Here is a 23,655-nt window from a genome sequence, read left to right as displayed (position 1 = left end):
CTGTCTTGGGAAATATCACTAGATTCAAGATAAACAGCAGTTATTATTTTTTAAAATACATGTTTTTATTCTTTCCTACTTCATTCCATCTGTCAAATTTAATTCAGTATTGAAACCAACTGATGTCTCCAGACTGCTTGCTAATGTTATGCTGAAATGAAGTGCATACTAAAAATTGTTTAATTACTTCTAGAAACATCCAGAAAGCTGCTGTATTTTCTTTGTAGTTTTCCCTTCCTTCCATAAGACCCTTAATCTGTCTATTAGTCCAATAAAACTGGGTAATATCTAGCTCATATATAGATTACTTCTGTTTTGATGACTGGTGTTCTTTCCTGGCTAGTTTTCTTTTCCATCTCAATCTATTTACGTTCATTTCGTTATATCTTACTTTTTGATTTATTCTGTTTGTCTAGTGCATATCATATTAAGATCTTGGTCACCGATTCTGTCTCAAACTTGAAATACAAATAACAACATGAACAACCAGAAGAAGAATAAATGCCAAAAGTAAAATATAGGATAAAATGGCCATGTATTTTTTTTTATTGAGTAGAGAAATTATTTACCATTTCAGAGGGAGATTCTGTGAGCTAATGGTATTTATTGCCTAATCAGAGAGATCTTTTAAACAATTCTTATTTTAGTTGGATATGTGTTTTGAGCATTGTTGTACGTTTGTTTTTGTTTTTGTTTTTTTTCAATAAGGTTTCATACTGTATATCTTTTGTGTTGAAATTTTTGTATTTTGCTATGATGATTTTAGGTATTAACATCTGACCTGGAAAACAGGGAGAAGCAGCAGCAAAAAATGCTAGACCAGCTAAAAGAGTTACAGAGTTGCTACAAGGCTAGTGAGAATGGGCGTAGGCAAACAGAACTCCAGTCTGCTGAGTTAGCTCATCAAATTGAAGAGAGTACCAAGGAAGCAGAACGGTACCTTACTGAATTCAAGCACTCAGAGGCACTCAGGCTGGAAACTGAGAAAAGAAGAGAAGATTTGAAGGTGAGAGCACAGGAAACCATCCGACAATGGAAACAGAAGTGTAAGAAACTGGATCGTGAGGTGGAAAAACAAAATGAAGCTATAAGTGAACTGATGGACAAAAATAATCAGGTAAGGTAGAGTCTTTATTTGTAACCATCACATTTACTTTCAGAAGTGAGTATAAGTTTATTTATGCAAGTTGTAACTTAAACCATCCACCTTCTTATGTTCTGGACTAAATTTTCTAATGAACTACAAAACAGCAAAAAGATGGCAATAGTTTTTCTTAAATAATATAGAGTTTCAAATTCTGTTCTTCGGCCAGTATTGCAGTTTCTTCTCTTAATCAAAGCTTTCTTCTTGTAAAGAAGAAAGTTGTACTATGAATGTTGCTATTTTTTTTTCTTTTGACTTTAACATAGCTTATTTTTATGATTTTTTTATAAATCATGTCATATTTATATCAAAGTATATAAATCATATAAGAATGATAAAGTTATACATTGTTTAATGTAGTATGATCTGGTCGCATCTTTGAATAATAGTATTTGTTTTTCCTGTGTATGTCAAATTGCTAGTGTATCATAATGCTATATGGATTTTGACACTCTGGACATATTTTTAATTCCATTGTGTTTTTAAGCTTTTCTCAGACTCTAGGGTTACAGTGATACATTTTATTGTCAATAAGATCTACAGGTTCTGAAATTTTTGCAGAACAAAGCACTCTACTTGGGTGTTAGCTTCTGATGATTTTCTTTAAGTACTTTAGGTGGCACTGGATTTCTTTTTTATATTTCCTAGGCTCTCAAGGAAAAAGATGACCTCAGAAATCAACTTCTCTCTGCTATACACCAAATAGAAAACCTTCAGAAAGAGTTGGATGATGTGCTTACAAAAAGAGCCCAGCAGGAAGAACAACTTCACTGCAAAGAGGTAAAACTAGATGAAATGAAGTCTCAGCAGATGTCTCTGGAAGAAGAGATAAAAGAATTTCAAGGTACTGTAAATAAATTAGAGAATGAGTTGAAAAAGCAAATCTTCCTACAAAATCAGATGCAAGCTGAAAAAGAACATTTGGAGCAAGAAATTGCGACTAGTAACTCAATTCATGAAAAAGACCGGGAAAGACTCTTAGAAATGCAAGCAGATGTAAAAAATCTGAGTGCTGTGCGTGTGGAGCTAATGAACAGAATAGCAGAAGAAGAAAAAATCAAAAAGGAATTACATAAGAGCCTCTCAGAACTCCAGAAACATCAGGAATCTAAGCATGAAGAGATGACTTCAGCTAATAGGCAATTGAAGATGGAAAGAGAAGCTCACCAACAGGAGTTAGCAGATCTTCGATTAGAGTTACATAATGCTAAAATCAAACATGAACGAAACATTCAAGAGCTTACAAAACTCCTTAAACAAGAAAAGGATGATGCAGATGCTCAGATTAGAATGCTAAAGGTATTCCGTATAATTCCAAAAGCAATTTTTTTTTCTTTTGAGGGATGAAAGTAGTAAAATATGTGCTGTAAAACATTTAATGTACATTATTGCAAATCATCATAAAAACTGCACTCTTACAGTAGCTTTAGAGCAAAAGCTTTTATTAGTTAGGAAGTATTAACCTAGCTATATCAGTAATCAGAACAGGAGGAGGTGTGTAAGGCTCTAGTGTTTTAACAGCTTTTGATCCTTTTTCAACTACTATTTTACTAAGTTATCATCATGGCTATATTAGGTTACTTACTTTATTTCAGGGTTGATGCATTTTTCTAAAGATATAAATTGCACGATGTTGGAGTACTGTCATTGTATCTAGAAACACTTTCAGAATGTAAATAGATCATATAATACTTAAGATCAATTTTGATAGTTTCTTTTTTGATGAGTTCTTAGAATTTCTAATTTCTGTACAATTTCTCAAGGAAGTGACACTACATGTGTAGTAATTTATGAAGTACAGTATTTTTTTCAGTAAGAAACAAGTTAATGTCTTGAGGTCACATCCTCTGGTCCTGATTCAAGGCTTTTGCATTGGAAAGAAAGCAAGTGTTTTAGTGGCTTAAGTGGTCTGGAGAGAATTGAACAAGTTAAAATGGATGCTCTAAACTGCAGTTAATTATTGACATTTGTATGAAAACTTCTTTAAGAGCTATACATTGCACTGTTATTTAAGCAATTTGATTATATGATTGAATATATACATAAGATAGTATTTTCCTGTGCTCTATTTGTGTCTTCATATTAGTGGAAGCAGTGGTTTTCAGGTTAGGTTGTAAGTTATCCACATAATTTCAGTGCGCTTCAGAAGCGCTATAAATATACTTTTCTCCTCAGTTCCATCAGATATTTTTAATTAAAAATTTGCCATATAAAAATTAAACTCATATAACCACAGAAAGCTATAAAATCCTTAATCAAAACTATAGTGATTGCTGGTGTACTTCATCATAGGTAATATAAAGAAATTAATTTGTTTTCTCACAAATATGCAGAGTAGGTTAAAATGCATGTTTTCCACATCTTGGCAGTTACAAATTGATGTTTCACAGAAAAGCATGGTTAGTTATCATTCATAGCAGAACTGACAATAAGTTAAGCGCTGTATAACATAGCATTTAATGAAGATAGCAATAAAAGAAAAAAAAACAACACTGGGTGGCTGTTAGTGGAAGGATCATTAGAAACAGAAAATATTTTGACGAGAAATGCTTAATGATTTTAAATTCTTTCTTGTGTTTTTTTGTTTGTTTTTTTCCCCTTATTGCACTAAGTTTTTATGCCCAATCACCAACAGTCCTTTTCTGTCACCTAGATAGTCTTGACTTTATAGTCTTTGCTCAACGTTTGTTGTAAGTACTTCTGTGAAAAATGGTACATAACCCTGTTCAAACGTTGATCATAGTAAAGTCTGAAATATAAAAGTCAGTTGGGAGGGATGTAGTAGTAGTAGGATGTAGTAGGCAAATTTAATGCATTTCTTAAGATCCAAAGCCTAATCTGAGGAGGATTTCTGGTGTGAAAAGGATTGTTCTTTTATCCTTGACAGTTCTTTCCTCTCTTACATTTTCTGCATGATACTTTCTGCTTCATTCTCGTCTGATTTTGCTGTACTGCTGCATTATATTGAGAAGTTATAAGGTAGTTAAGAATTTTTGTTTTAATGAGTCATTAGCATAGGGGTATTGTATGTTGCGGTAGTCTGGAGAAGCACGTAGCATTTCATACAAGATGTCAGTGTTGAGAAGGATCTTACTGTCTCAGACTGAGATTCTGGTACTTAAAGATTTTACTTCTGTTTCTTCTAGAACCTCTCAAAGGAGGCCCAGCCAATGTTTCTATTTCTTTTTTAAATGATAGATAAACAAAGCAGAGGAAATGAAGTAGTTTACTTTGTGGTTTCCAACTGTTATGTGTGATGAGAAGCCTTAAATCTCTCCCCTAATTTTGCCACCTGCCCTCATTTGCTTTTCAAAAGCATTCTTGCAACTTTAGAAAAAGGAAATACAATTTTTTCTTGTGACAGGAGTTTCAAATATTAATCTTTAAGATTATAAAAAGATACATATGTATACATAAATGTTTGTGTATATTCCTTTGTTTTTGAATTAACTTCTATATGCATTCATCAAATGGGTGTGTTTTTTCTTCCTGAAAATAATCAAAGGGAGAAAATGGATTCAATCCAGATCCGTGAAATTACGAATACAACTGCCATGACTGTACTAGAAATTAATAAAAATTAATGTTCTCAAATATAATGACTCAAAGGTAATATGATTGGGGAACCTGTTTCTTGAGTTGTTTGTGTTTTCATACACTTTATTATACACTTACCTTTAGTAGGAACTGAAAAGATAATTGTATAAACATATTAATTGGAAGTATTTTAGGTATTGCAGGCTGGTCTTTGTGTCCTAAGCCTAAATTAAATTGTAAAAACTTTTTTCTTAACCTTCTTCCCAATATTATGTATGAGGACTGCTCAGAAAGTAATGCCTCCTATTTTAATATATTGGCCCATGGTGTCAGAGGCGGATGTTGGTGTGGCAGTAGGGGTTGAGCCTTTCCAGCAATATTCTGTTACATGTTGTTTATGTGTGACACGTGACAGCAGAGGGGCAGTCTGACAAAATGATGTCTGACATGGGAGTGTGTGTGAAACAAAGATGTGTCATTGCAGAAGAAAATTGCGACACCCATTGATATTCATTGACACTTGCTGAATATTTGTGGAGACCAAACAGTGGATGTGAGCAAAGTGAAGCAGTGGGTGGTACATTTCAGTAGTGGTGACAGTGGGTTGCCTCTGCTGCTGCAGATTTTTATGAGCACTGCATGCAGGCTCTTTCTTGTTCATCACTGGTGAAAATGCACAGCTAATGATGGTGACTATGTTGATAACTAGAGTTCTGTAACTGAGAATTTGGTCTATGAAATAGTGTTACTGTGCTCTTCATATATGATGTAGTTTTCATGAAAATAAATAGAAGGTATTATTTTCAGAGCAAGCAATGGATATTTATGGTCCTGATTCTCCTCAGGAAGGAATTTACTCTGCAGGTATATTTTTGTGTACAACTGCATCTTCCAATTAATCTATTTTAAATCTGGATTTGGATAATGGTATGTTTGTGTAATTTTCTTTGTGGTGGTATTGTTTTTTTTTTTTTTTAATTTACTATTTTATAGATCTGGAGAATTTCTCAATTCAGTCATCTGAATGAGAAACAAATATCTAACTGAGGAAATGCAGGTCTTGTATTTTCCACTGGAAACTAATATATTTTTATTCACTCTACTTAGGGCTCTTAGGTCCCTTAGATTTTCTTTTTTTTCTAGTTTTCCTTTATAACATCTTTACGAATAGTGTTAAGAACATGCAGTTCTAGAAATGGAAAAGCAACCAAACCTTTGAAGTTATTTCCCTGCAGATATAAATTTAGCATTCTTACAATGAAATGAGTTTTGGTATGTCTGATTCCAAATGATTGCAGTAATGGAAAATTTGCATAAACACTGACCTTCTTTATGTGATGTCAGCTGATGAGTGTAACAGACTTGAAATGCAGAGTCTGAGACTTCTACTTACTGTTTTAAGGAGGCTGTATGGTGCTACAGTGTCTTACAGAAATTTACAGTGTACTTAGCTTAGAAGAATGTCAATGTTAGGTGTCCTGGTTTTGCAGTTATATTTACATTATTGGTAAAGTTCAGGACAGATGTACATTGTAAAGGAAAAATCTGTATCATTTAACTTATTTTGGCAGCGCTAATAAATCATAATAATAACAACAAAGTCATATTAAGTCATTGTATTCAATAGTTTTACTTTGACAGTATGGGTTCCTTAATTGATTATTTTTGTGATTATATTTGCCATATTCAGATAAGCGATCACGTTTAACATAACTTAAATGTAAAAAAAAACACAACATTTTATGATTATGTTCCATGGTCTTGAAACTCAACTGTCTGAGAATGATGGAAAGTAGTTCATATAGTGACTTTGTCATCTGTTTACCTTTTACCTCCAGATGGAACTTGTAGAAGAGAAGAACATAGTCAAGGCTCAGAGTCAACAACTGGAGAAGATAAAACTAGAATGTGATAAATTGACAGAAGAATTAACCCAATGTGAAGAAGGAAATACGAAACTCAGGCGAAAATTTGAGTTTGTAAAACAAGAACTGGAGAAAAAGGTAAATGTAATTAGTCTCATCTTTTTTTAAACTTCAGATAAATGTCTAAAATAAAGATGAATTATAGAATTAGACATAGAATAGAAAATAGATATAGAATTATAGAGTTAGAAAAAAAAATGCATAGGCATATTCAGCAACAGATGCTGTAGTATATACTCTCTATATAAATCAGTGGCTGAATTATGAATTGTATCCATCCATAGATATATTGAAACCGCTTATTAGTGAAGTATAATAAAAAATGTATCAGATGTATCAGAGTAGGAATATAAGTTCCTTTTTTTTCTTCTACAGGTAACTGAGTAACTAACAAATGCCTAATCAAGCTCTTCCAATTCTCTTCATATTCTGCATATGCAGTTATGAATAATTCAGAACAAATTTGAAGTAGATAAGAAATGCAATTGTGGGAAAAGAAATTCTAAATAACTTGTTTAAAACATTCAAGTAGGAAATATTTTTAGTACAAGCATTTAGAGAAATGTACACCTTTTTCTTTTACCTTCTCCAGTGTAAAAAGCCTTTCTGTCCATTTTTAATTGATTCATAATAGGAGTATGGAATTAAGAGCACCTCCCCTATGAAGACAGGCTGAGGGAACTGGGCTTGTTCAGCCTGGAGAAAAGAAGGCTGTGGGGTGACCTCATTGCAGCCTTTCAGTATCTAAAGGGAGCCTATAAACAGGAGGGAAGTCAACTCTTTGAATGTGTAAACAGCAGGACAAGGGGAAATGGTTTTAAGTTGAGGGAGTAAGATTTAGGTTGGATGTCAGGGGGAAGTTCTTTACTGTGAGAGTGGCAAGGTGCTGAAACAGGCTGCCCAGAGAGGTTGTGGATACCCCATCCCTGAAGGTGTTCAAGGCCAGGTTGGATGGGGCCCTGGCCCTGGGCAGCCTGGTCTAGTAGTATTAAATGTGGAAGTTGGCGACCCTGCCTGTGTTGGAGGGGGGGGGGAGGGGGGGGGGTTGGAGATTCATGATCCTTGAGGTCCCTTCCAACTCGGGTCATTCTGTGATTTTGTAATATACTGAAAATGATTGTTGACAAATTTATATTGAGTTTCTAAATTGAAATTCCAGACAACATAAAAAGAAAACTGTTTTTCTTCCTACAGGAAGTTGCTTATAATTTTTTCAGGATATCTTCACTTTTTAAAAAGTGGATATTTGTGCTGCTAGTTGCAAAGTTCTTACTCTCCTATGTAAACTCAGTAATATCTTATCACTGTGAACTTAAATTCTGTGTTATAAGTGTTTATCTTAGCATGATACAGGAGGTTTATTCATTCATTGCTCATGAAACACTGAATTGTTGTCAGATGCTTTAGCTCAGCAGTTTATTTAAATCTGTTAACAGATGCCCACTGATGCTGTAGATCCCCTTTGTCTTTTTAATTCTTTCAGTTTAAATTTCAACCCATATTTTGTTACGATAAATATGCTGTCACTGCATAAATGTCGAGTTTAAAATCTAATGAGCTCATTTGAACATAGATAAGGTAAAGGGATTGTTTGGAAATGCCATTAGTTCCTTTTGTCATATTGCTTCTGTCCTCAGCCTGTGCTGACTCTTTGCTGTGAATAGCAGCCCGAAGAGAAGAATATAGGCATTTTTTTTCTTTTCTGAAAGTGTGCATTGAAAAAATCTTGACATAATTTTGTTTGCTCCTTGACTCTTTTTCCTCCTTCTCTCCAAAAGGAATATGAGACTTTTAATATTTATCAGTAACCTGCCAAATTAAACACAGTTTGACTCTATTGATGTACATGCTGAAGTAATGTTTAAAAGCTTTTAAAAATAGAAAGGAAGGCTGCTGGTTTTGCTGTTCGTTAGCTGCGTCTACTCTTTGCTTGTGACTAGTATGTTTACAAAGCTTATATATTTTGTTTTAGCAGTACAATTCCACAGGGTAGAATTTCTGTTGTATGTGATAGCATTTTCATAGTTCACTAGTGAAATATCTATGGGCAGAAGTTTAATTGAATGGGAGCAGAAGTTTAATTGAATGTAGATTTTTAGGCTTAGGGTTGAATAAAAATGTTTTTCAAATTTTATCTTTCTGTCAAAAGTTGTATTAATTTCCATTATTACAATGATTACATTCATTTCTAAGATAATCTTAAACTTACAGTCCATGAACTTGGAAACTGAACTTTTTTTTAGCTTGCTCCTGTTGTTCTAGAAAGAAGTGCTTTAAAAGCTCAAGTCCGTCAGGCTAGTACTAAGTACTTCAAATGAAAATCCAATTTTTTTTTTCTTGGTTGAGATTTTAATAGTATAATGTCTATTGTTCAGGAAATGTGGCTGTAGAAGGGTATGTAGTCTTCTGCAGTGAGGTGAAAGCTAGCTCCAACTTTATGTAGTATTAGGAAGATACAGTTTTTAGGCAGAGATTATCTTTTATCTTTAAAACATTGTCCTCAGTGCCAGTCACTAAGAGAGATTCGTTTGAATATATTTCATTTGAGGACATGCAGACTGCCAGTTCAAGTTTCATTTGAGTCCTGTGTTTTTGACGAGAGATTAGATGCCTGTATGAGCTCCAGGACAAAAGATTGAAAGTTAATTAATAAATAAATGTATTATTATCTATTTTTCTTTCAATTAAAAATAAATTTATGATAGAATATACTGTTTTGTCTGTGAAATTAGGCTTGATGGTTGCTGGGTTTGGGTTTAGTGCAGTTTCTTCACAACTGATTTCCAGGAGAATACGGAGGATCAAGAGAGGATTTTGAGTTATATGAGAAGGTAATAGTCCATGGCAGGGAACTGTACTCAGTGTCTGGCTGTACAGTGATTATAATATTGGAAAATAGTTATATCTCTGTTTATGCACCTTACGTTATTAATGCAGTAATTTGTTGTTGTTGCTCTTTAACTGCAGGATAAACAGATCAGCGATGAAGAAGATCATTTGAGAAGGATGGACAAGGCAAGACTGCAGTTTAAGGTTCAGCTGCATCATTTAGAAATGGAAAAGGAATCCATTCTCACCATGATAGGAACTGAAATTGATGCTGCTTGTGAGATTTTTTCTCGGGATTCCATGGAGAAATTCAAAGTAATACTGTTTTTCAGTATGCTGCATTTCTCATTGTTTTCTTAATGGGTGATTGTAGCAGAATCTGTGTGCTGAGGCAAAATACCACTTATTTGGTATAGCTAATTTAGGGACAGTAGGACTAGGGATATTTAGCTGATACAGATATAGTTGCTGGGTACTGGGTATTAGAATGAGATATTATGAAGATATCAAGAGGTAACTTTGAATTCATCAGAACTTGTTTTACTTTGTCTCCTGAAAGTAAACCAATTACTGGCAAAAGGCTTTCAAAAATACCATCAAACTTCGCTTTTTCTTCCACCCTAACAGCCCAGTGAGTCTCTAAGGCAGTGTGATCAGCAAGTGACTGCTAGTGTAATGAAATTTAGGGGGTGGCATGGTCAAGTTCAGACTGCTCAGGTTAACCTCATGGCTGTTATGTGTGCGTGCTACAAGGCGCAATGCAACGTAGAAATCCTGTTTATCCAAGCACCCTTTACCTTCTGGATCAGCCAAATACCATATTTTTCCAAGGATAATATCAGAGAGACCAGATTTCTTAAAAAACAATGCAGCTTCACTTGCCCCAGCTCTCCCCGTGTATGTTGGATATACCTGTTTGTAATAAACTTTGTACAGTGAAATCCCAGCAGTAAACTGCTGGCTGAGTTGGGGTGAGTGTCACAATCTTCCTTCCACTGATTCCATAGAGGCAACAAGACTGGTGAAGGGCTTAGAGAATATGCCCTGTGAGTAGCAACTGAAGGAACTGGGGCTGTTTAGTCTGGGGAAGAGGAGGCTGATTGCTTTCTTCAAATATCTAAAAGGTGATTGCAGAGAGAGTGGGGTTGGTCTCTTCTCACTGGTGACAGGTGACGGGACGAGGGGAAATGGCCTCAAGTTGCACCAGGGTAAGTTTAGTTTGAATATCAGGAAAAACTTCTTTACAGAAAGGGTGGTTAAGCACTGGAATAGGCTCCCCAGGGAGGTGGTTGAGTCACCATCCCTGGATGTGTGTTTAAAATGCATTTGGATGTGGTGTTCAGGGACATGATTTAGCGGAGGGTTGTTAGAGTTAGGGTAGTATAGTTAGGTTGCAGTTGAACTTGTTGATCTTGAAGGTCTTTTCCAACCTGAGCAATTCTATGATTCAGTGAATTTGAGTAATTTACCTTTAAATCTGGCTTCCTTATAGATCAACAGGTTTATTGAACCGCTTACAGATATGACTTCCCAGCTGGACTTTATAGCAAGGAATGTTTATTTGATGATTTTTCAGTTAGCTGGAAAGAATATTTTCCATTTTTCTAATACCCTTTTTAATGCATACTTTTTTTCTCTCCCCCTACTCTATAGGCAATATCACTTACACCGACAGTGCTGAATGATCCTCATCGCTGGTTAGCAGAGACAAAGGTAACAGTCAAGTTGTCTGAATTGTTGCTGAGCAATCTAATATTCAGCCTTCATAATCATTTATTAGAAAGTGTATTTGAAAAGACAGCTTAAAGGGGAAAAAATGCAAAAGCTTTCCTTTGTCAGCAGTTATGATATTCCCAGACTGTTATTTCAGCTGATAAAATAATTTTACAGATTTTACTATCAACAAGAAACATGTATCTCTGTAGCCAAATAAATAACAATTCGTGAAGGAAAAAAAAAAAAAGTATTGTAGTAGCTACAGTGATGTTGGTTTCCCACTATATAAATTATTTTGAGACAGTCAGCAGATTATTCTACAGGATTATATTTAATGAGACAAGAAACAATTTGAAATAAGGCTCTTCTTTATTAAATCTAAAGGTTATTTGATTGGATTCCTGGAATTTCCCTTCCACCTTCCTTTAAAACTTCTGAGTTCTATAATGTAGTTGCATTCATGCTTCAGAACTGTTTTGAGGTGGCAGCTTCCTTCCTGTTCCCCCAAGATATACTTCTTATCCAGAATCTTTTGAAAGTATTCAGCTTTTAATGATCAAAGTAGATCATAAGAAATTGTGAAATACATAAAAAATTTCTGCTTTGTGTAAGGTGAAATTAAAAAATGGATGGTGTACATGTAAGATAATTTGATATTATTGCTGATATATGGTTTATGTAATACTTGTAGACCAGGAGAGACTGTCACTATAAATAATAGAGATAAAATCAAAGAAGTGTTATGTATTTTCGTAATTTGAGAAGTGATATTGACATATTGAATAGACTTTTCAAAGTGTACCTAATAATTGAGTTCATTTCTCTTGTAAGTATCTTTAGCTACAAAGGGGCAGTCTAGAATGAATGAGAAGTTGAGATGTCATCCCCCTCTTTTTTCCTTCTATTTTTTTTTTTAGTAAGTGATAAAAGTATTCATTAAAAGCAATATTAAAAAAAGATAATATAAATCTGGGACTATCATGACATAACAGTTATCCACATTTCCATTTCTGCATCACTTCAACTGCTTATGAGTATTCAAAACTTGAAGTCATCTGATTTTTTTCCTAAATTTCTGAGTGAAATTGTTTACACTGAGTCCAAGGAGTGGCAAAATTTGTAATACTAGTGGCCTTGGAACTGATATTTTTGGTAGTATAATTAAATATTGTACTCACTTTTTCAACTACTTCTAGAGTTTGTTTCCTGCATTTTTCTTAACATTTCCTGTTTGTAAGTAAAATTGTTTGAAAGCATAGTTTTGAATGTATTGGGGACATTTGTTTTAACTTTTTGTTAAAATATAATTTTTTACTGACTTTCATTTTTTTTTGTACACCCTCTAAGTGCTGTGTATGTTTCTAGTGTTCCATACTTCCACTGATGAAAATTTCATGGGAATGAATAGCAGAGTACTTTTATAGTACTGTAGAAATCTCACAAGACTGGATGGAAAGGACAGAGGTAGATCTTATGTTGAGGCAGAAGGGGGTGTCTATGTGAAGCTCTACCTATTGTGGCTGACATCCTGGAAGAAGGATGATTTAACAAAGATTTTTGGAAGAGCATTTTGTACTAACTGAGAAATGAAATGCACATTATTAATATTAAGCTCAGGAACAGCTCTTGGTGTCTATATAAAGATCTAAACAAATGTGAATTTTCTTAAGTGCAGCAGCAAAAATAAAAATAAAAATAAATCTGTATATTGCTTCTGTGCATACAATTATCAGCCTAAATATATCTCTGTTGAGATTCCTTGAGGTTCCTTTTAATATATCTGAATGTTTCCTTCTATTATTGTTATGCAGTACTAGCTACAAGTGAGTAAGCTGTGATTCCAAAGATAATTTGTTCAATTAAACTTTGTCCTAGTATTTTTATTAGAATTCTCTTTATTGTTCTCATTTTTCAATACAGACTAAGCTGCAGTGGCTGTGTGAGGAGGTGAAAGAGAGAGAAAATAAGGAAAAAAAGCTGCGACGCTACTTGCTGCAGAGCCAACAACATCTCAAGCACTTTACACAGCTGAAGGAGTCTGAACATCAGTCTCTCTTCAAACAGATAAAAAAGCAAGAACAACTTTTGGAAGAAGTTCACAAAGAAAAGAGAGGTATGTTGCTAGTTGTCTTTTTGACAAAGGAAGAAAGATTTAAGAAAGGTACTAGTTATTATTCCTGTGCATTCAGATGTAATAACTAGTTGATAAAATACAAATCCTTCTGTATTACCAAATGGAGTAAGACAAGCTTTGATTCTAATTGAAGTGAATGACATTATATATAGAATACTACATATGCATAGTTTACTCCCTCTTTTGGATTGTAATTTTTACTCTGTAGCATGACAGGATTGGTGTTAGCATCCACACCATCTGTGTTTGTTGTGAAAGGAAAACAATGATCTAATTTTACTGATCATTGCAAATTTCTGGTGAGGATGGACCTCACTGTCTCATGCCAAGTGCCAGTTTTAAGTCTCAATTCCAGTACTTGTAGATTTGTATTTTGTAGTTTTCTTGGAGATTGATTTTGAGCAGTATGCTTTTAGGAGAAGATAAATATACTTTCAGCCTGAGCTCCTGTCTTGTGCTGAGTGCTTCATGAAAATACGGAGCTCTTAGTCTTTCATCATCCTGCTTTTCATATACATGCAAGCTCACTTACACTTACTTCTAAGTTAATGAAACATATTTATTCAATGAAGAGTATTTTGATAGTAAAACCAGAATATTATTGCAGACTTGGAACATAAATTTTGTACAGTACATCTTTATTTTCATCTTCAAAAACTGTTTATTTCACTGTCAGAATACTTTAGTAGTTATGAAGAATGTCTTTGTTATACCAAATGATCTTTGTTATACCAAAACTTAGGTGAGATGTAAAATTCTGAAGTGCAGTCTTGGTCTATAATAATCCATGTATTGCTGAGTTGAGTCAGTAGGTTTTATAGACGCTTCCTAATTTCTGAACATTTTCCTAAAGATATTTGTTATTTACTGTCATGGCTCCTTTTGAAAGAGAACTCCACGTCTTCATTTTTATCAGGAACATGGAAAATTAACTAGAAATTGCACACTGTATGCATACTCATACATCACAGATCTTGGCAACACCAGAATCAACCATTAAGAATACATGTTCCCATAGGAAGTTCAGGAAAGGCCTTATCACTCCCTAAAACCAGATGAAAGGTTATATCAAGGTGGAATTCAGCCTCTTCTCCCAGGTAACTAGTGATAGAATGAGAGATAATGGCCTTAAGTTGTTCTAGGGGAGATTCAGGTTGGATATTAGGATGTGGCATTGAGGGACTTAATCATGAGGGACATCACATAGTGGTGATGAATTGATGGTTGGACTAGATAATCTTAGCGGTCTTTTCCAACCTTAGTGATTCCATGATTCCAGTAATAACCAGTGATAATTTTTTGTCCCTAGGTACTATTGTATAAAGCATAATGGTCAAGTAAAAAGTGTAATGTAACTGATCATGAGAATATGGTAACAAAGGAATTGGAGCAAGAAGTTTTGTATGGGAAGAAGACAGGAAGTGTATCTCTTATGAAGAAGTTAATTCCAACCATTAAGGCTTAATGTTATCACAGAATTACCAAGGTTGGAAAAGATCTCTGAGATCATCGAGTCCAACCATCCACCAACTACCAATATTTCCCCACTTAAACCATGTTCCTATGTGCAGCATCTAAACATTTCTTGAACACCTCCAGGAATGTTGACTCAACTAACACCCTGGGCAGCCCATTCCAGTGCGTAACCACCCTTTCAGAGTTTTTCCTAAAGTCCAACCTGAATCTCCCCTGGTGCAGCTTGAAGCCATTCCCTCTAGTCCTCTTGCGAGTTACATAAGAGAAGAGGCCAAACCCCACCTCGCCACAACCTCCTTTCAGGTATTGTAGAGAACAGTAAGGTCTCCCCTGAGCCTCCTCTCCTCTAGATTAACAATCTCAGTTCCCTCAGCTGCTCCTCATAAGGCTTGCGCTATAGAACCCTCACCAGCTTTGTTGCCTTTGCTATCTCAAGGCCTGCGCTGAACATATAGAGAATAGTAATTACCTCCTGTGTGTGCATGTGTATAGTTGCTCTCTCTTTCTAAGGTACTATCCCAGCAGAGGAGCAAGTCTCATAAGGCATCATAAAAATGTGGATAGCTGGGTATCTTACAACTGGACCTAGGAGGAAAATGATTAAAGGAAAAAGAGGTGATCTCCATAAAATAAAAAAGAATGCAAACAAAGAAGCCAATGCCTGAGAAAATGTGCTAACAGACACATGTTTCTGGGATCACAATTTCCATATTGGAAAAGATTCTTTTTTTCATGTTTTCTTTTAAAACTTTGTTCTGGCCTCAGTACTGATAATGACGAGCCAATTCTTTTGTCAAAAATACTACATTTTGTTTTTTTTAGTCATTTTCTATTTAGGTTTGATGTAGATTTACATCAGAGTGAGCTTTTAAGTAAGTTTATTTACAGCTCTGGTGGCTGTCTAAATTATTGTTGAAAACATTTTGTGAAATATTGAAACAAAAATAAAACAATAGCAAAACAACGGTAACAGTAACAAATAAAAGCAAAGCATTTTTGTAAATATTTTGTAGAATGATAGAGATTATTTTCTTTAAAGGAGTAGTAAGATCCTGCCAGCATTTTCCACCTCCGCTTACAGAGAACATTGATAGAGAACATGCTTTGATCTTTCAGGCTCGAATGTTTCTATTGTTGTCTTTCATTTCATTGAAGTGTTATTTCCGAGACCCTGATATAACATTAACACTGTTCCAGTGTTCTTTGAATAATTACCTGCTAAGATGATCTCCCTCAGGCCTTATCATTATTTATAATTTAAGTGCATAATAAAATAAAGTAAACCTTACTTAGTTTTTCTCAAAAATGTATATCCTGCATTTTAATTTTGAGGTATAAGCAAAGCTATAAGTAAAAAAATAAACTGACAAGAATGGTCAAAATTAATACTATTCAATAAGTACAAAAGGTAGTATGTAATCTTATGCTTTCCATTTAGAGAGCATTCATTTGTTCCTTACTAATATGCACAATCCAAACTGAGGAGAGATCAGGTGAGCTTATTTGCTTTGTCTGCTTTGATAGATTTTTACAAATGTATCCCCCTTGCAATCTTCATTTGAAAGTATTCCTAAAAGATTATTTTTTTTCTTTATATACTTAGAGATAATGGAGCTATATAGGTTCGGTTATTCTGCTTATAGGGAAATAACCAAGACTGCTTGTGGGTAAATAGAAACTATTTTATCAATTCATTACACTTTTTTTTTTTAATATATATAATTTGATTCCAGATTGTCTAAGATGTTTCTGACGTTCTGAAACTTTGGTTCTGTGGTTTATTGGTTTTGTGGTTTTTGTTTTGTTATGTAGTTTTTGGACAATGCCACAAAATCTGTGTTGAAGGATTGAAAAAGAGAAGCAGAAATTTCCATTTACAAAGCCAATTAATTAGGTTCATATTAGGCATAGTCATGAGTGCAAATTTGATTTATTTAATCACACTCTAATTTGATTGGGTCTAATAGGCAACGAGCTTCATAAATATAGATTACGATACGATTTTGCCTAGTATTTACGTAGTTTTAGATGCTGCAGTGACACAGGCCTCCCAGTAGTGGGTCCTACACTTTTAATAGTATTCAGTGTTTTAGAACAAACATAGAATGAATAATTAGGAACATGGAATTAAAATACAACAGAGATTTACCACAGGTAATCTGAGACCAGCTTCCTGGTATTTCTTTCATTTCATAAGGCAGCTGGTGGTTACTAGCTAACCAATAATTTTAGCAGATGACAGCCTGTATTACAGTCATCTATGCAGGAAATTATTAAATAAAAGAACTATAAATTAGATTAAGGAATGTGCTACTCTGAGGGAAAGATGGGTAGTTGATGAAAGGGATGGTTAGTCAGTCCTCCTTTGCAGATGTTGGTCTGTGGACTCATTTTTTGTCATCAGTGAGTTTATTATGAAGAGCTAATAATAGGATAATAAAATTTGGAGCCTTAAACTTGTTAATAAACTTGTTGCTACATAGAGGAAGTGGATCATGGGATCACTCTGTTTCTTTTATTTGGTGCCCAAGAAGGGACATTGCATTTATTGCTTTTTTGTACCATTATTTATATCAATTTTGAATTTGAATCACCTGCCATTGATTTTATAATAACAGTGCATGTGACAGTGTATGCAAAAATAATGGATTTACCATCTCCATGTGAATTTAATTTGCCTGCTTCAAAGCCTTGTCAGCATAGTCTTCTTTTTTTTTAGTTTGGATGACTGACTTTCATTCAACAAATCAATTACTTTAAGTTGGTAGAAGACAGAGAAATAACAGAATTCATGTCTGTTAGTGCGAGATCCAAGAGCATGATTTATGAAGTGATGCATTTAAATGTTTAGAGGGTGTTCTTTTTTTCCTTTAAGTACGTTCCAAGACAAAGTATGGCTATTTAAAATTCAAATGCTCTTGTAAAAAGCCCAGTTTTTAGCTGTGATGCAGCTAATAGAGTGTAAACTTGTAGATATAAGTGACTTGGAAAAGAAATCAGGAAAAGCTATTTTCCCAAAGGAAAAGGAGAGCACTACTAATACCACAGAAAAGATGTTAAACTGTAAGAAGAAAGGAATCGTTAGAGAATCCAAATGAAGGAGAAAAGGTGTTGGTTGGTTTTTGTTACTTAGAATAATGGGACAAGTTGCTCATAGAGAATACATAGGCAATCAGTAGTGACATTATGGTTAAAGCCCTGATGCAGAAGTAAAGCAAATGAATGAAGAATGCATTTACTCCAGTTGTTAAGAGGGCTCTCTGTTCTTTTCTGTTAGAACAATTTTGAATCCATAGTCTCTTGTCTTTTCCCTTCTTTACTAAAGCATTTGTGAGGTGAGGGGGAGCAGAGAGGCAGACACTGATCTCTCTCTGGTGACCAATGATAGAACTTGAGAGAACGGCATGAAACTGTGACAGGGAATGTTCAAGTTGGATATGAGGAAATGTTCTTCACCAAGAGAGTGGTCAGGCACTAAAACAGCCTCTCCAGCTTAGTGTCATGGCATTGGTTTTGCCAAAGTTAAAGAAGCATCTGAACTAAGCTCTCAGACATATGGTATGATTTTTTGGGTGGACCTGTGTAGAGCCAGGAGTTGGACTTAGTGATTCTGCTGGGTCCCTTCCAATTTGGGATATTCTGTGATCCTATGAATAACTAGGAGTTTTCTTGATTTTTAGGCTTTTGGCTCTGCCTTATGAATTTCTGCAGAAGTGTCAAATCGGTAAAAGTTAATATTTGAGCCTGGGAGCACTAATTGACCTTACAGGCTTAGATCTGCTTAAGCTACTAGCTGATTTAATCAAAAGTAAACATCGACTGTCTGTACATCAAAAGCAGAATGGCAATATTTTGGAAAATGTACCCAAACCTTTTAAATCTTTTGCCATATTCATTCGTTCCTTCTGAAGTGTATCTAATGCATAAACAATAGTAATTTTCATTTTGTATGTTTTAAATTCTTAATTTCTGATTATGAATGTTTTAGCGATGTACTTTGCTAGCCTTAGCTCAGATGAATAGCTTCAACTGTTTGGGAACTATTATCTTAGAACATATCCTGTACTAGGCAAATAGAACTGACTGTAGATTTCAGGCCCCGGTACTGTTTATCTCTCTGTCCTCTTGTGATCTTTTCATCTTATCTTTTCTGAGATTTCACTAGCTTTGGTCATATTTGTCAGTGTGCTAGAGTACTTGTAATACTGAATTTATTTCCAAAGGCAGCAAATCCTGTAGATGTCATACAATTAAAGTAGCTGATTAAAAGAAAAGACAATCTTTTTCTGGAATGTGAGACTTCCAAGAAAATCTTTCTTGGCATATATTGAAATGTATAGAAGTTGGAGATATAAAAAACAAAACAAAACCCCTTTTGTTATTTTGCTAGAGGTTTCATAATTCTTTTGTTTCAGGATAATTCTCAGCTACTTGGTAAAGACATGAATGGTCAGTAAAGAAATGTTTAGCAAAATGAGGCCTTCTGTGTTTGGCAAAGCTGTGTCCTCTTTTATATAAAACAGTGTTAGTGTAGCAGTAGTGATGTAAGAAGAACATTACTCTAATATACCAATACTGATGTCTGTGATATTTTTTTGGATAAATTCTGTACTTTTCTAGTGTAGTGCATGTGTGGACCAGCTTTGAGTTGCATATCTCACATTATTTTTCCAAATTCTTACTCTTGATAGGGGGCCTGTAACAGACAGTTTTGTCTGTTTTGGATTAAGTAAATGGCTTTAAAGGCATCTTTGCACTGTCTCAGCATAGCCATTAACATCCAAGAGAAACATATTTTATTCCAGAAGAAGTTCTAATACTGTTGTCCTTCGGACTAAATTTCCTAAACTACTAAGAAAGATGGCTGTAAGAGAGAGATTTATAATATCAAGCAGTTCTTATTCAATGGGAAAGATCTCAATAATTGATCTACTTAGTAAAGAATAGAACTTGAGAAGATGCTGTCAGAAAACTTGCTAGAGTCAGACAAACATAGCTGGATTAACTTCCAAGATTACTTTGAAACTGAAATGTCTGTGTTCATTTGTACATTATTTTTATTGCTTATTGAGTAGTTTGTCATATAGAAAACAAACAAACTTGCTCCTTATGTTGCATAAAATATATTTTGAAATAAATATGCTGGCAGCAAAAATGTCACATAACATGAAATTATGGTAGACAAAGGGGAGAGAAATTATAGAATCCACAGAAAAGGATACAATCTCTTGATCAGCAGCACAAAACAGTTTCTAAAAAGCAAAAGCAACTTTATATTTTCCTTTCTTGTTTTTTTTTGAAAAAAGTTTAGAACCATATTTTTTCTCAATTTTCATGACTCATCTAAGTCTGAATTACAAGTCAGAAAGAAACTCCCTGGTAGAAACATTTTGTGAACAGAAGGCTCATCTGACACGTCTATTACTGCATTATGCTCTCACTTCTAAAATAAGGTGTCAAAATTTCATATATCCTTTGCTATCAGCAGAATTCTATGTAGTGTTCAATACCCACAGCGATGTGATTTTAGATGTTCTTTTTCAGGGAGCTAAATAATTTGTTTATGAATTGCTAAAGATGGCGCAAATAAATACAAAGGTTTTGGAGACATGTACGTATTTCTGTAAAAGATAAGAACGTATCACTTTTCTGAACTGTCATTAGCTATGTCCTTTACATGCGTGCTTCTCACCCATGTGTTCTGATCTCTTAGATTTGGAGCTAATGCAAATTTTACTTGCTCTATAAAATTGTGCACTGTATTAACCTTCATTGCTCACTTTATAAACTGCACAATAAAGCTTTGATCTTCACTCAGATTCTGATTGAAAGCATATCATTTTAGCTTATTTCAACAACTGGGCTATTTACATAACCGAATCACAGCCTAAAACATTATTGGAGAGTTAGGTCTTAAACCTTTACTTTAGGTTCAGGTGCGTTAATGTGTTTTGTCTTACAAAAAACACAAAGGAAGACAACGTTAGCAGTTTATTAAGATTGCTAAGGGATATGAACTCCTTACATAAATAGTATGAATTTTCAGCACTTGCATGCAGATATTCAGAAAATAGTTACCTATAGAGAGCTCGCAGGTAACAAGAATGGATCAACATATATTTTAATGTATATGTCATAAAAGATACATGCTTTAAGGACCTATGCAGTGGGCAACACTTAATATCTGCTTGGTGTCTGTCACTCTTCATTCCTGATATTGTTTAGAATTCATTCCTGACCTAGGAGAAGCTGCTACACCTATTTAAGTCACTTTATGGGTTTTTGTTGGTCAGTATACATTATAAAGTATGTTTTAAGAGGCATTTATCATAAAATCATATCAAGCACTTTATCAGCTTTGCAGACTTCTGTGTATTCCTACCATTTTGTTGAGACTAAAACAGACATAATGCAATTATGATGTAAATAGAAGAATTAGGTGTATGGTATATATAGTGTGCTCTCTTCTCCTGCTTACGGGGGCACTTTTGTAGGATTGTGACAGACTGTTTACCACTTCTTTGCTAAATGTTAATTGAATGTCTCTACCTGTAGAAATTACAAAGCATTGGAAGAATGGGATAAATAATTCTTTAATAAACAAAGCCATTTTGCAGTTCTTGCAACTCTTTCAATATTTGCCATGTCTGTCTGTGGGAAAAGTTATTTTACTGTAAGTTTGTACTGTTTATACTAGATAATCATTTTTCCAGGTAATTCCATTTTGAGAGCAATAACCTCCTACCTTTTCACTCTGAAAAAAACAGCAGCATATTTTTTATCAAATCTGTTTATTAAATGCTTTTCTCTGGAAAAAAAAATACTAAAATTTTCTGGTATAGCCTTTTTTTCTTATGATTGCATGGAGTGAATTTATTTTATTGCACTTGGAATTTTCAAAATAGGGTTTTAGATAAAAAGGGAACTGTCACCAGTTGAAAATTAAAATATTTGTCAGTTGAGTTGGTAAGTCTCATCTTCATTTTCCACGTAGCAGTGTAACAACAGGATTGTCTAAGCAAGGGAAGACATTAAAGCTGAGCTAGAGCTGAGAATTTAGGAATTATTGAGGATTACTGTTAAGGCTTTCTTTCTAATTGCCAGTTTACAGTTTTTTTTCTCTAAAGCACATGTTGGAAGATAAGGTGCTATGTAACTGCTAGTTGCATTAACTGTGTTTGCTAATGGCTATTTAATTATGAAGAAAGAACTATGAATTTTGGAAAGTTCTCTATGTTGGTAGGATACAGTGTCTTCTATGTGTATTAGTTGAAGTAAATGCTTTCTTAGAAGATCTTTGGGACATAGTGTTAAGATTGGGCCACCAAGTAGAATTAACAGCTGTGTTTCAGTATTTATTAAGGATAGAGTGTCATAAAGCTATAACATTTTGCGTGCACTTTCTATCCTGACTATTTATTAAATTGACCAGGCAGCAAAAATGTCTCCATTTTTCTGAAATGCATAGGAAAATTTAATGTTAGGATCAATACCTTTGGGCTTTGTATCTTACCTGCTGTCTTTTGCTGAAAATGTTGTGAAGGACCTGTTTGATCTTCAAACAGCTCACTGAAGAAATACCTTTCTAAGCTCCACTCATTTACTCATCTCAAGTAACAAGTGTCCTCACCTAGAAAACCTTTCTGCATTGCAGCTGTTTGCTTTCCTCAGTTTGCCCAGTTCCTGCAATTCAAGTGAATTGTGCTAGCTGCTTTAGAAAACTTGTTACCTTTATTTGACTTGCCCTTAGCTGTTAGATCCAACATCAGTTCTCTTTATTTTTGGGTATTAAAATATGCAGCTGCCTTTCGAATATAGCCAAAAGGAAATTTGCGGCTATGCATAAATATGTTTGGGATAATAAACATCAGAAAAAGGAAAACCTAGGATATTAAGTCAGAGAACTCACTCAGGAAAGTAGCATTCAATTTCCTGTTTTGTCATTTATATATGCCGTGCCATAATTTTTATGTAGCTGCTGTGCCCATAAACATATCAGCATAATTTTCTAAAACAAGAACTAACAAATTATCTTTTCATGCTTGCACTTCGTGAATGAAAACAAATTAAGTTTCTGTTTCTTTCTATGTACTTCAGGGAGGTTTTATTCATCATCAAAAAGGAAATGCTTCTGCATTCAGGAGAGAATTGTAAAAATTATGTATTGTATGCAGTGATAGAAAAGAATGTTCAACTGTATTTTCTGCCTAAAACAGCAACAATTCTGATGACATGACTTTGAGAATATTTCTTATCATATTTTGTTTTATGCAATGCTGATTTATTTTCTGTTTAATATGTTTTCTAATAAAAAGTATGCAGAAAAAAAGGCCATTGATCAGTTAGCCTGGATAGCTCTGCACTGTATGCAGAGGTGTGATTGCAGCTCACGTACTGAAATCTAAAATAATTATGAGTTAGAATCATAGAATGACTCAGGTTGAGAGAGCCCTTAAAAATCATCTACTTCCAATCCCACTGCCATGGGCAGAGGCATCCCTCATTAGATAAGTTTCACATTCAAGTAGGCCATTTAATGTCTTGATGGAGACAAAAAGCTAAATTCTTCCTTCCCTACCACTCCAACTGATATTACTTACTCCTTCCCTTGCTTTGTGTTTGCTTATCATTGAGCCCATTTGCAGCCATGTTGTGCTCGCTATTAACCACGTTTTAACCATTTTTTTTTTCCTCAGCATAGACTGTTCCCATTGTAATAAACTCAACTGTCCTATATGAATGTCCAGTGAATATTACAGCCAGGGCAAAGCTTGCAAGAGAAATGCAGGACCAGAGTCAGAGAGCGAAGAGTCCTTCACACTTTTTAGCAAATGCAGTTTATGATGGGATCTGGCTTCATCTTGTGGAATTGGGGCACTTAGTACCAGCACCAC

The 23,655-nt window shown here is 34.5% G+C and overlaps 1 protein-coding gene across 5 annotated transcripts in view; it reads left to right on the top strand.

Moving 5' to 3' along the window:
* Nucleotides 1–23,655, top strand: part of CEP128 (centrosomal protein 128) — a 96,242-nt gene that overhangs the window by 37,191 nt on the left and 35,396 nt on the right. For 4 of the 5 annotated variants that reach the window (XM_025151095.3, XM_004941843.5, XM_040702151.2 and 1 more), the window contains 6 exons: nucleotides 767–1,117; nucleotides 1,793–2,443; nucleotides 6,520–6,684; nucleotides 9,574–9,750; nucleotides 11,089–11,148; nucleotides 13,072–13,264. In XM_025151095.3, coding sequence (XP_025006863.2) covers nucleotides 767–1,117; nucleotides 1,793–2,443; nucleotides 6,520–6,684; nucleotides 9,574–9,750; nucleotides 11,089–11,148; nucleotides 13,072–13,264 — 1,597 coding nt within the window. The remainder of the gene's footprint in view (nucleotides 1–766; nucleotides 1,118–1,792; nucleotides 2,444–6,519; nucleotides 6,685–9,573; nucleotides 9,751–11,088; nucleotides 11,149–13,071; nucleotides 13,265–23,655) is intronic. The other variant, XM_025151096.3, reaches the window with a different exon arrangement.

Source organism: Gallus gallus, chromosome 5, assembly GCF_016699485.2.
Source record: "Gallus gallus isolate bGalGal1 chromosome 5, bGalGal1.mat.broiler.GRCg7b, whole genome shotgun sequence".
NCBI classification, from domain to species: domain Eukaryota; kingdom Metazoa; phylum Chordata; class Aves; order Galliformes; family Phasianidae; genus Gallus; species Gallus gallus.
This window is presented reverse-complemented; position numbering and strand designations above follow the sequence as displayed.